General features: G+C 40.2%; 1 protein-coding gene across 5 annotated transcripts in view; it reads right to left on the reverse strand.

The window, feature by feature from the left end:
- chd9 (chromodomain helicase DNA binding protein 9) overlaps window positions 1–13,303 on the reverse strand; it is a 77,738-nt gene that overhangs the window by 35,930 nt on the left and 28,505 nt on the right. For 4 of the 5 annotated variants that reach the window (XM_085252847.1, XM_085252730.1, XM_085252793.1 and 1 more), the window contains one exon: window positions 8,377–8,789. In XM_085252847.1, coding sequence (XP_085108973.1) covers window positions 8,377–8,789 — 413 coding nt within the window. Of the gene's footprint in view, window positions 1–8,376; window positions 8,790–11,070; window positions 12,108–13,303 lie in introns of those variants that run through there. The other variant, XM_085252923.1, reaches the window with a different exon arrangement.

Here is a 13,303-nt window from a genome sequence, read left to right on the forward strand (position 1 = left end):
CCTCCTTAAATGGAAGATTCACACCAACGTCATTCGATCCTAATTTGGTAAATATTTTTTTCCTCTTTAAAATACCATTCCTAGTTTGTGGGTGATGAAACTCTTACCTTGGTCTAATATACATTTATAGTACCAGAGCTCCAGATATCTTCAGCATCTCAGCAAATATCACTAAACTGCAGAATGACTATATGCAAGCTTTTAATTTTTTGCCAGCATTTCATATTCTAATCTCCTCTCTTTCAGTCACATATCATTTCTGTGACCTTTCTCCATATATTCTCTAACCACATATGCAGACACTTCTCCACATGCATAATCTCTTGCTAGCCGCAAGTGGTAAATCTTTGGCTTGGTGTGATATTGATAGGAAATATATATCTTCTTCCCTATAAGCTTTCAAACATGTTAAGAGTGTGAGAGGAAAAATATGTGCAACTAGGACAGCAAAGAAACAAACTGTCAAGATAGCAACTTCAATATGTAAAGCCACTAATTTTGTTGTTTCCGATTTATCATTTCATTCCGATTTAAGACTTCTTTAAAAGTCTTATCTTCGTATATATTTGTAAGTGTGCATAAATATCATTATAACCCAATTTTTTTCATAGTTAAAATAAAGTAAAAACAAACAAAATAAAATTCATATTTTTGACACTTTTTCACACATTTCACTTTTAATGTCAAAAAATTAATCATCTGAAGCTTATCTACATGGAAAAATACTTGAAGCAACATAGAATTAGTGGTCTGATAGACTAGATACATTTCAGGTGATACAAAATATCTGACTGTGTAAGGTAGAAAATAACAGACTTCCAGCAACACTGAAGAGCTGTCCCCTCAGTTGGCATCCCTGTCCCTGTCCCTGCCCCTCCACCCCTCTCTGGATGATATTACATCTCACAAATCCTCTTGACAATGACACTTTATGGTTGCCATGCAACATGCCCTTGGGAGTGTATTTGGCTATGTGGGTGTTAAATCTTCCTCATGACATCACTTCCTGTGAAAACAACACCAGTACATGGTTACTAACGCTACAAATGGCTAAGATATATGCCAAGTCAGAGTGACACAGTGGAAGAAAAAAGAAAGTTTCCAGCTCTGACGCCAAGAAAAGAAGACAAAAACCAAAATGAAACAACACAAAAACAATACTGATAATAATGATAATAAAGTAGCTAAATGGGACTGAACACAATGTTTATCGTTGACTAAATAAAAGCTGGCTGTGATATGGGTCTTGCTGAATAGCAGTGTCACATCACCATTTAGCAGCTCGGCAACTAACAGCACATAACAGGGCTAAAGCATCTCTCTGACCCCCATATGGGAAAACTTGAACTGTGAAGCAAGATACTTGAGGACTGTAGAAACATCAATTGAGCCAGAAAGTGAAGACAGAAAATACGGATGCCGGTGTGATACATTTGTATCGACATCTGCTGCATGTGTGCATGGCATTTACGAGAGTCACGTGATTTACATAGATGCCATAGTAATGAAAAATAGATTCTACACTTGCACACACAAAAAACAAAACCCACATCTTAGTGATGGTAACATCCTGTTCCACCGCTTATGTGGCTGATACACAGGACCACCCAAAGATTTACTAACATCAATACTAATGCACATTCTCCCTTTGACTGGATAGCCTTCCCACAAGCTGAAATATGGTAACTCAAATGACAGGGAATAAACTCAGACTTTGAAGTCAACAAAAAGTGGTACAAAAGCAGACTCTTCTGGGTAGTAGTTAGTTCTCCCTGATGCAAAGAACTTTAAAAGATCAGCATGAAAACCACTGAATTACAAAAATTCTATTCATTCTCCTAAGTATTCAAAATGCCTAACAGCCTGACCAGACAAAGAGACAGCTGTAAAAAGAGTTTTGTTTTTTTTTATATTGAAGGAAAATGCCAAATTTATGAGAAAGTGAACACAAGAAGAAACTGTCTGCAACAAAGTCTCTGTGGCATGTGTTAAACAAATAATTATCTTATAATACCAACAGTCAACTCTATATTGATGCAATTTCTCATGTTGAATTTTATCAATCGGGTCAAAACCATTTCAAATTATTAAATTTGTTCTCACTGATGTTTCCCAATCTTGAGCAAAACAAATGACCTTCAGACCAACCCTCCGAAACATTATTCGATGAATAGTTTGTCCATTAAAACTAACTGATATCAGAAGGTGACTTCATAACTTTGGCAACCATGTCATGTTTCTTGACATGTGATAACCACTATGGTTGCAGAGGACACCACTTCTACTCATTTTTGTTTCCTATATTTGTACTTTATGGTGCATTTCCGCCCAGAGTTGCTGGGTGGAAATGTTTGTTCCTGATAAAGATTCCAAATTTTACAAGGCCATGTTCAAGACATAATCCTACATCTTTAATTTGACTACAGTTGTCCCTGATCTGACATTACTCTGTATCACTGATGATAGGCTATCACAAGCTTTTTCCTGAGAGTAATAATCTAGTTGCTCGGCTTTCTTGGCTGCTTTTCCCCCATTGTGCCAAATAACCCCATCCCTTGTCCCCCAGTGTTGTCCTGTCCTACTTGGCATGCCGCCAGTGAGAGTGCATGAGTGAGGGTTTGATTTTAATAGAATCAAGATCTGATGGTGCTTTGCCAGCCAAAACTGCAATGAGGCATTTCAGCATGTCGGAGGAACAGTATTCACCTATTAGATAGCCTACCTCAGAAAATTATGATTTTGAGTGAACGAATTATACTCAAAAATGCCGTTAAGTATGCTGCGTGTTTGTGTGCGTTTCTTATCCTGAGGGGCTTATTGACACAGCAGTGCAGGTCGTTCTCAGGAAATCCCCCTTCTTATGAATGGAAGGCTATAATCTCAGTACCACATAGCAAACAACTGGAAACAGTAGCAGCAGCAGCAGCTCTATCAAGCACCCTCTAAAACACAAATACTATATCAGCGCAGAGCACATGGCCTCATGGGATTTCTGCTTTATACAGCAAACATATTTTTTTTTAAATTAAAAATGGGTAGTAGCCTCTCTCTCTTCCACACAGACAGACACACACGCGCGCACGCACGCACGCACACACACACACGCACACACACACACACACACACACACATATATAAGAACATCTGAGTTTGCATTAAGACATGCACAGACCCCCAGAATGTTTATATATCACATGCCTGCACATGTGAACACGCACAAAAATGCACCCTGCAAGGGATTAACTAGGAAAACAATAAAAAAAAAAAAAAAAAACCAGCTTTAGCTTTCCCTAATGAAAAAAGTGAGGGAGAAGAGATTAGACAGCTAGCAGGCAAGCATTGAAATATGAACAGCTATACGCTGCAGCACATACACTAGACTTAAACCTCCATTTTCTATCATGTAATTGATCTCACAAGCACCATTTTGTTTGATATTTTCCTACTACCCTGCTGCTTTGTAGTATCAGCATATTTATAACATGCCTGCTCACAGGAAGCATTGGATGCACAGCTTTGAGCATGCTGATTGAACCAAATTTATATTAGGAAAAAAAATGTAAAGAGGAGGGGGAGGGTGGAACAAAAAGAGCAGCACACTGCTTTCATCTGATAATTATTTGAGGGTATTTTTCAGCAGGTAGGCTGCACAGAAAAGCACATTCCAGCCTACAGAGAGCCGTGATCGGTCAAGCCTATCCAGTAAAATAACCACCTCCTCTCCTTAGAGTAGATAATGTTGGTTAATATTTAAATTTATAAAATTCTGGCTGAAAAGCGAAAAGAAAAATCTATCAGTGCCCTAGTCCTGTTTATTAAGATTAGGTGTATTTACACAATATTAAAAACAGGATATGCAGGTCCTATGGTGACCCTGAAAAAGGCATCCTGTCCACAACATCTTTTAGGGTCAGTCCATCATGTCACGCTGAAAGCAAGTAAAGCTTTTATAATTAAAAATGAACTATTTTACAATGATGGGTTAACTCACTAATCTGTTTTACTATTACGGTCTGTCATTTCCAAAGCATACCACAAGCAATTTTATGTATGATATTATGGTATGATATATCTTTGAGGCACAAATACGTGCTTAAGTAACGCCCTTTTGATTAAAACAAAAAACGCCACAAACGAGTGAATCTGAAGATTCAACATAAACACCTGTAGTACTAACAGTTGAAATGATTCCCCAGGGTTATCGCACCTTATAGCAGCAAAGCATAAGAGCTTCCATGATGATGTGTCTGATTTGCCTAAATGCTGTGGGATCTAATGGTCTATGTTTAAGCTTTGATAAATATTCAGCAGTCATAGTGATTAAAGTCAATTTAATTATTAAGACGGTTATAAACCAAGTTGAAAATTAGTCTCTAGAATTCCCCAATAGCTGATTTTAATGTACCACATCTTGTTTTCCCAAAGTAGGACATCAGTTAGGACATTAGTGTTGGGAAATTCTTGTTGGGCTATAGTTTCATTAAAAATCCCCAGATAAGAAGAGTCATTTGATACTGAAGCATATTAGCCAAGACAAAGATAACAAATATGTAACATTTGTTCTCCGGTTTGATTTTTCTTGGATATCTGTCATGTCCACCTGTCACAGCGGCTGTTGCACCCATATTTTAATCGGCTGCATTAATTTATTTATTCTCATCAGACAGGCAGATTTTCCATATGATTGTATGACCCCCCAATTTGCTTTCCAAGCATCTGGTGAGCAAACTATCCAAGTAATCCAGAGGACACTTATTAGGCATTAAACAGAATTGATTCTCCGAGAAACATAGGTAGTGATGACAGTATAGTGGTCTCAGAGAAACAGAGCCTTAAGTATACCGACAATTAGGGTAATGGTCTTATCGTGGGATCCAATTCCCTGCTTAAAGAACAGTCAGACGATGCGATGGAAGAGTGAGCACATACTCAAACAGCACCAAATACACACAACCTCCAGCTTTCAGAACACAGCCAAGCACACACCCTCAACAGAGCAGAGCCTGAATTAATGACTTTAGCGGAAGGTTAGTACCTCTGCAGTCGGTATACATTAATATTTTATGTGGAGATCCTTGGTGGTGCATGCATATAAACAGGACTCTCTCCACTATGAATACAGAAAAGACGCTTCGTGTTATAGTCTCAATCACCGCAGTCTTCATCACAAGTGCAACAGATCTACCCCTCCCTGTACATATATAAACATATTCCAACTGCATCTGTGTGGAGCAAAAATAGAAACTGAATCTTCTTCACAAAAAAAGAAAGAACTAGTAAACAGACTATGCATTATACAACATATCTATAATTAATTGTGTACTCTTGAATGTATGCAAATGTGTGTAGAATTGGGCTTTTATTGCCAGACCAAGAGTCAACCTGGGCAAGAGGCCAAGGCACAGTCAGAAATACAGCCATTCATAGCCTTAATGCAAGAACACTATTATGGATAGGCCCTGTGAAGTAGTTCTACAAGTCCATAGTCAAAATGTACAATGCAAAAATGAAAATAAACACTGTAACTGTTACAACAGTGCCAGTCACTTCAGTCTTTTATAGCTGGTATGTTTGTTTTGTTAGCCTGGAAAGTTTTCTCCTTTCTGTCTTTCATCAACAAGTAGTCACTCCCTGTGCATTTGCAATAATACATTTACTTCATTACTGTTTAGAAAAAAAAAGTGGGTGTTGAAAATGGTATTTATGACAAAATCAGGCCATCCAGTGCTCAGGACAATGGGTTTTAGTTTTTATGTTTATGATTAGAGTGCTGTGAGACTGTGGCGGATCATGTTTTGACTTCGTGATTCAAGGTCTACACCTGCCTGTCTCAGTTAAACTGGACTTGCTGGATTTAGGTGAATGCACATTCTATTCCTGTAAGTGTCTTTGTTTATATCAACATGGCCATCAAGAGTCACAGTTATTTTGGTTTTTGAGTCTTCAAGCAGCATCATTAAGTGGAGCTCTTGAAAAAGATCCGCTCCAATTTGTCTGTTCTTTATTTGCTAATTAGCAAAGTAAAAGCTCCATTAGCCTCAAGATTTTCTTAGCTATGAATCTTCACACCTCAGAGGAAACATTCACACACTCCTACAAACCTCTTGTCATATACAGACAGCTATACGTCACTGCCGTGTTCGCACCAAAGTCTTTTGCATTTTAACAGCTTAACATATTTAAGAGCAATTTTAATAGCTTAAATAGCTTAAATCCCAAAATATGATTAATTAAGGCATAGTAATGTCATGTAATGTTTAGCAAATAATAAAGCAAAGCAGTCAAACTAATTTGAAATGTCGTGCACTTTATAAATTTCTCAGTATGGTCATTCTAGTCAGATGACCGGTCCATCATCTGACCTGAATACACTTCATTTTTCAAAATGGCTGGAATACATGAAGAAATGGGTGCTATAAAATGTGGTCTATATCACTGACTGTATTTTGGTCTGACTGTTTTTTTGTTTTTTAAAACAACATTTACCCCAGGTATGGTTGCTTGGGTTACTTAGCTCATTAGCTTATAACAACAATGACTGTTATCTGTGACACATTTAAATGACAGACTGCAAACACACGGTTAGCTGTCCTTTAAAGCCATCAAGTCTTAGACTGCACTTGATTACATACTGATGGTTTTAAGAACTGTCTCAACGGATGCAAGGTGGTTAGAAGAGTAAAAGATCTGGGTGTGCACTCTCTAACCAATATGAGTGAAGCTTCCTGATCTTAAAAGTCAAAGATAAATAACAAGTTCAAACAACGCTTTCATTTTAAGATCACACCTGAGCTTGTTCAAAAATTCAATCACATCCACAAACCTCATGGAGCTCATCATGGAGCTGAGACATGACTTAATGTGAACACCAACAGACACCTACCTCCAACTAAACCTGAAAGTGTAGGCAGACTGTATCACAATGACTGATGCCTCCATCATCTCACTGTTCTCCCAAACATTAGCACTTCCAAAACTTTGTCATTTTCACACACAGGACATGTGAAATTCATTATGTGCTACAGATTTTCTCCCTCAGCATACCTCATCTAATTATTAACCAAGGCCGCAGCCAACCAGATATTTAGTTTGACCATTTCCAGCCACTCTCACGCTAGGTTTCAAATGTGGGTGCTGCTTTAAAACCAATAGTGATTTTTTTTTTTCTAGCTGTACAATGTGATATATTTAAACATTCCCCCATTCCTTCAGTTCCCTGCCTTTGCATTCACATCTGCACCAGCTGATATCTTAACAGGCTGCGCTGGGTGTGGCTTAGAGCTACATACTGCTTATAGCAGTTAAAAACGGGGGGATGGGAGACAGATTAAGGTATCTTTACATCAGCACTACTCACAAAAACATACTAAGAAGCACTGTCCTGCATGTAAATGGAGTCTTTGTGTGCTCCTCCCATGTCTATGCTGATGACTGAGCCTGGTTTATTGTTATGGCGTGCAGTAAAGTCTGTTGAACTTTGAGCTTCCATCTTGGCAACCACAGGCAGAAAATAAATGTAGAAATGTACCAATAAAAATCAACCGATGCACAAGAACCTAAAATCAGTCAAATGCTGCTGCTTTATTGATGCAAATAGCAAGAAGGAATTACCTTAAGTCAGAAAAAGACAAAGTACATGTATAGTAACATTAATTCAAGTTTAAACTTACTGATCTGTGACTTGGGAACTTGAAAAAATTTTTTTCCCCCTATTGAAAATTGCTCTTTTTAAACTGGCTCTTAAATCAAACATTTAGAACAATCATCATAAATATGTAATAGTTTCAAACTCTAAACCATCCCTTTAAATTCCTAAGCTTCAGTGGGAACTGTTAGAAAAGTGGATGTGGATGAAGTGAAGTGAAGAGCCTCAACATAAACGTGACTTTTACTGAACGCAAGCTATGTGTTTAACAATTTTCCAGTAGTGACAAAATAGTGATCAATAATGTTAACATGTTTTTCACTACATAATCTATAGAAAATACAATAGCTGACATAAGCTTTCCAATATGTAAGATTTGGTCCTGTAACTTTTCATTTTATATGAATCTCTGTCTCAATGTATTGTTTATCCTATTTACATATTAAAGTGGTGTATATTATTGCTATACAATTTTTTAAAAATCCTAATTTGAATTCTGAAACGCTGAAGCTACGATTTCTTTGTCTTTTGTATATTAAGTATAATGACAGATAGTTAATCAGTGGCACATGTTACTTGCGCATACGGGCTCATGAAATGCCGCTGTTACTAAAGCATGAGTTGAGTTAAAAGACATGAGATCAAAGCGATGCTTAGTGGATTATTTTTTGCCAAAGCAACAGCGCACTGCAGCAGTTTATAGCTGAGCATTAATGGTTGTGACTACATACCCGATCTTGGCCTTCTGCTTGGGCTTGGAGGAGGGTACAATACAAGCTTTCCTGCAGGCCTTCTCCTTGGACCGTGCCTTCCCATTTCCTTTGTGCTCATGATCACGGTGGGCTTTGTACTGCGAAGAAGAGCTGGGGAAGCTCTCTGGGCTCATAACCCTTGGGATGTTTTTCTCCCCTCTTTGCCGAGCCTTTGCAATAGCCTCTGATATTATCCTATTTGCCTTCTCCTGCTTGTCCTGTGGAGTTGAATCCATCTGATGATGCGTCCTCCGTGGAACCCTTTTCTCTGATGAGGAGCTGGATGAAGATGAAGAGGAAGATGAAGAGGATGATGACGAGGATGAGCTGCTCTTCATTGGGGGACTGAGGACCCGTATCTGGCTTCCGGGACCATTAGCGTTCTTTCGAGGCTATGGTCAAAGAGAAAAATAAACAGAAACATAGTGAGCATGGTACTGTAAAAGGTGTGTGATGTCATCGAGCCTTCGAAACAAAAAGCTGCACCTTAGAAAAATCTAGTGATGCAAAGATCTTTAAAAAGAAAAAGCTTAATAACAAAACAAATGTCCAAATACTAGCTTCAAAACACTGACTCACAAAAAATAAATAAAAAATGCAAAACAGGAAAAAAAACAAAAAAAAACAACAACATCAGCCTTAATTTACATAATGCATATAACAGATTACAAAGCCAATGAGGTACAATGTGGATGTACTGATACAGCCTGCAGCCATTTACAGGTTATGCATTTCTACTTATATAGGTGTGTTGTCACTAGGTTTGGTAACAAACAATTTAAAAAAAAAAAAAAAAAAAAAAAAGGAAAAAAAGATATTGTTCAAAACATCTTCCTGTTTTGTAACACCATAAGCATTTATTAAAAAAACAAAACAAAACAAGCCATTAATACCACTGCTTGTATTTATAGCTGCATTCAGCATGTGGATCCACTATAGTCACACAGCTCAGCTAACACAATCGAAATATTGTTTCCTTCATAGAATATCGTGGAAGCACAGTGCGATGCCATTTTACTGTACAGTAAGCAGCTGAATGTAATAAATATGAAACAAGGTCTAAAACAAGGAAGAAACTAAATGTTAAAATCCAGCCTTCTATGAATTCGCAACATACTAGGGTGCATTCGTGTGACGAATGAAAATATCACTCATTCAGAAAAACAGAACCTTCTCAAGGCTGTGTGAAGCACTCCGGCAGCAGAGCTTGTTGCTGTCCCCATCTCAAAAGCTGGGGGTGGGGGGTGGACCTGCCATGCTCTGCATGATGCTCACTTTAACTCTACTCTACTAGTAGACACTGAGCTTGATGAAAGGCCAATGTTTCCTCCAAGAATTCATTTAGATCAAGGGCAGACGACCCTCTGTCTGAACTCTGAAACCATGTGACATCAAAAGTCAACTGAAATTCTTTTGGCTCAAGTAAGCTTTTCAAACGGAGGGTTAAACACTGGTTCAATGTAGCAGGTCACAGTGAGCCTCGCAGACATAAATAATCTAGCCTGCCTGATACATGATAATATGTGCATAATAGATGGCGTGACTGCGGTTATGACTACACAAGCACCCTGTGGTGGGCTTTAAGCCCAGCAGAGAGGGAACCCATAAATGGATGACCTAATCTAAAAATGTGTTGCGTATGCCTACATGGCCCAGGCGCGGCTGGTTGCTTTTTTTCCACACTGCTAGCTAAATAAAGAGAATTAGCTTGAACCTCACTGACAAAGTGGGGGAGGGAACTGAATAACTAGCAATTCATTTGGAAGAAGTGGGGAGAAAAAAATACACACATACACACAAAAGCTGCATTATGATTTTCACGTGTGCCACGCCGCTGAGGCTATTAGGAGGAAATTTACCAGATCATGCTGGAATGTTCTCATTTAAGTTATTGGTGAAAAGAAAGAAAATAGAGAGAGAGAGAGAGAGAGAGAGAGAGACAGAGGGAGGAGTAGAAAGTAATGTTTAAGAGCGGAAGAACATGAACGCACATGAAAGAGGTAGGAAAGAGGAAGACTAAATATGAAAACAGGTTTCTATCAGAAAGGCAGCGCAAGGGAGAGAGAGAGAAAAGATAAAATGCACCAAAAGTGAGAGCACTGCAGCTGTGTAATACATCTATAAATAACTGAAATTACAGCCTGCCAGCACTGCAGTGATTTCAATCTCTCTAGCAGCACGCAGTCCCATGAAAACGGCAGGGACTATTACAGCTAATGAAAAGGTAGAGTAAGCTCCATTTGGGCCGGACACCTTTCCCTCGCTCCCACCCTCTCATTTCCACATGTAGTGAGGTCTCTGGTGACTGACAGGCTCAACTCATAGAGGGCACAAACACATGCGCGCACACGCACACACACACACACACACACACACACACCATACACTGTACATAAACTACAGAACAGGGCAGCAGAATTCAACTGAGAATGAAAAGTGATGTATGATTGGACAGTGGGGATGGGGAAAATACTGTACATCCAGTAAACCATGCTAAGGTCCAGCACAGCAAAGCAAATGAATATAGAGGGAAAGGGGAAAAAAGCAGCAATGAGTTCAAGATGGCGGCAGTGCAGCATGAGCCAGTAGCAGAGGAGGTTGTTCAGTTCCTGCCGGCCCCTCCTCCTCCCCCTTGTCCCTCCTCCCTCCCAGCTCTCAGCACAGCTCACTTACCCTTCCTCTTGGCCTCTTCACTGTAGACATGGTGTTTTTTTTCCCTTCCTCTTTCCTCCCCCTCTCCAACCGGCTAACAAAAGCCTTGCCCTTTCGCTGGGTTTCTTCTCTCTCCGTTGCTCACTCACACTTTCTGTTACAAACACACTCACTCTCTCCTTTTCGTTTGTCTCTCACTCTTCCTTGAGCCGTGTGTCCCCCCCTCCCCTCCCTCACTCCTCGTTTGCCTCCCCTCCTCCTTCCCGGTCAGCTCTTCTCCTCGGGCAGTGCAAGAGCGCCGGATCTGTTCGTCTCCTCCTCCCCCAGCAGGCAGGGCTCAAGAGGAGCGCATGGGAGCTCACTCTCTCTCCTCTCTCTCTCCCACTCGCTCTTTCTCTCTCACCCTCGCCTGTCTCTTCACAGGGTGATGGGGGAGCAGCGCTGTTGGCGGTAGAGGAGGTGCGTGGCAGTCCAGGAAGCTCTCATTCTGCTGCTGTGTGCTGCTTTACTGTCGTCCGGCTTCACCCAAGTCTCCCTCACTCACTCTGTGTGTGTGTGTGTCAGAGTTTCCTTCCTCTCTCCTCCCCTCTCATTGATTCCTCTTTTTGCCTGCCTTTCGTGAGTGCACTCAGTGCCTCTCTGAGCCTTCACCCTCTTGTTTCTTGTTCTTTCTTGCTCTTCCCGCTTAGTCGTTTCTCTTTTTGTGCCTCTCCTCGTCTTCTTCACCAGCTGGGATAAGGTAGGTTACTCCTTTTATTACACACAAAAGCCTTTTTTGTGTTATCTTGCTCGCTTGTTTGGCTGATTGTTTTTTCCTCCTTTCTCCCCCACTTATCTTTTTCCTTGTTCTCCCTCGCTGCCCTCCCCTCTCCTTGGCTCGGGCGTGTGTGGCGAGCTCGAGACTCTGGCAGGCAGAGCGACGGAAAATGAAAGCACAAAGCAGCAAAATGCATCAGCATGAATATTAGAGATGTCGTTAAAACCCAGACTCGTTTTTCTCTCCCTCTCTCTCTCTCTCTCTCTTACTCACTCTCTCTCTCTCTCTCTTTGTAAGGAAGTAGGCCAGCAGATGGTGCTAGCAGTTATTACATTAACTTTCACAACTTAACCCCCAAAGTACTGGATTTCTCCCACGCCACAGATTGTCAACATCGTAGCTTTTCACTTCCTCATATTGGTTACTGATAGTGATATGTTGATTTATAAATAGAACAGCAGATTCCAAGAGAGACAGAAGAACAAACAGAAAAACAAATTTCCAAAGGCTAAAAATAAATTTCTCATACAAACAGAGTATAACAGATTTCAACTTCCTAATTAAATTGGCACACACAGCCTACACTGTCTCCAGCGGTGAATTCAAACACTTTTACCGGGTCAAAGCCAGGTCACCCTGCTACGAGTCTTGGGGGAGGGGTGACCAAGAGTGGAAGCTGGGATGTGTCCAAGACATGGAGCTCTTCCTGTGAACCACAAACTCTTTGAGCTAGAAGGCCTTTCAGGGAACTCCTGACAGCACAATGTAGGGTCCATGTGCACAGCCTGGCACATGGTATTGGGAATTATTTAGACACAGGCTGGCTTGACGCCAGGTACAATACCCCCCAACGACTGGGTTAGGCCTGAGCTACTGACGGACGCCATCAGCTGTTTTTAGTCTGTGTTTACTGTGCAAAACAAGGTAAACCAATATCCTTCCCACACAACACAAAGTCAATTTCAAATGCAGCTGCACACAACACAGTTTGTTGTCTGTCCAGTTCAATTCAAGGAAGGACACACTTTTCATGCCGTTTCTAAAAAAGAAGTTATTCTAATGGCCAAATCTAAGACACCAAGAAACTAAAGGACTAAATGGTTGCATTCATGGGATGAATAATTACCACAATTCAAAACACGAACAGCTTTTGAAACACATGCCATCTGACCGGTCAGGGTGACACAAGCTGCATGGCGGTTGTGAAGACATTAGTAAATAAAACGCAGAGTAAGACATTATCCTAGGAAGCAAGGAGTCAGACTTCCAGGCAGGAACACATCCCATATAGTGTTACTTTATATATAACTTATTATATTATTAAATGCCGATCCTCCTCACATGGGTTGTGAGTTTATGGTGTGAAATGTGTGGGGTAGTGTGTTGAGGTTACAATACAATATGGCTTTACACTCCATGTTGTACACATATTCTAACAGCCTTATTCAAAATCTGTATGTGTGTAAATGGGGGTGTTGTTATAGCAGTGGCTTTAGA

The sequence above is a fragment of the Mchenga conophoros genome, linkage group LG1, assembly GCF_057382185.1.
Source record: "Mchenga conophoros isolate Kocher_MC1m ecotype Shallow Benthic linkage group LG1, M_conophoros_male_GT1.1, whole genome shotgun sequence".
In the NCBI taxonomy this organism is placed as follows: Eukaryota; Metazoa; Chordata; class Actinopteri; order Cichliformes; family Cichlidae; genus Mchenga; species Mchenga conophoros.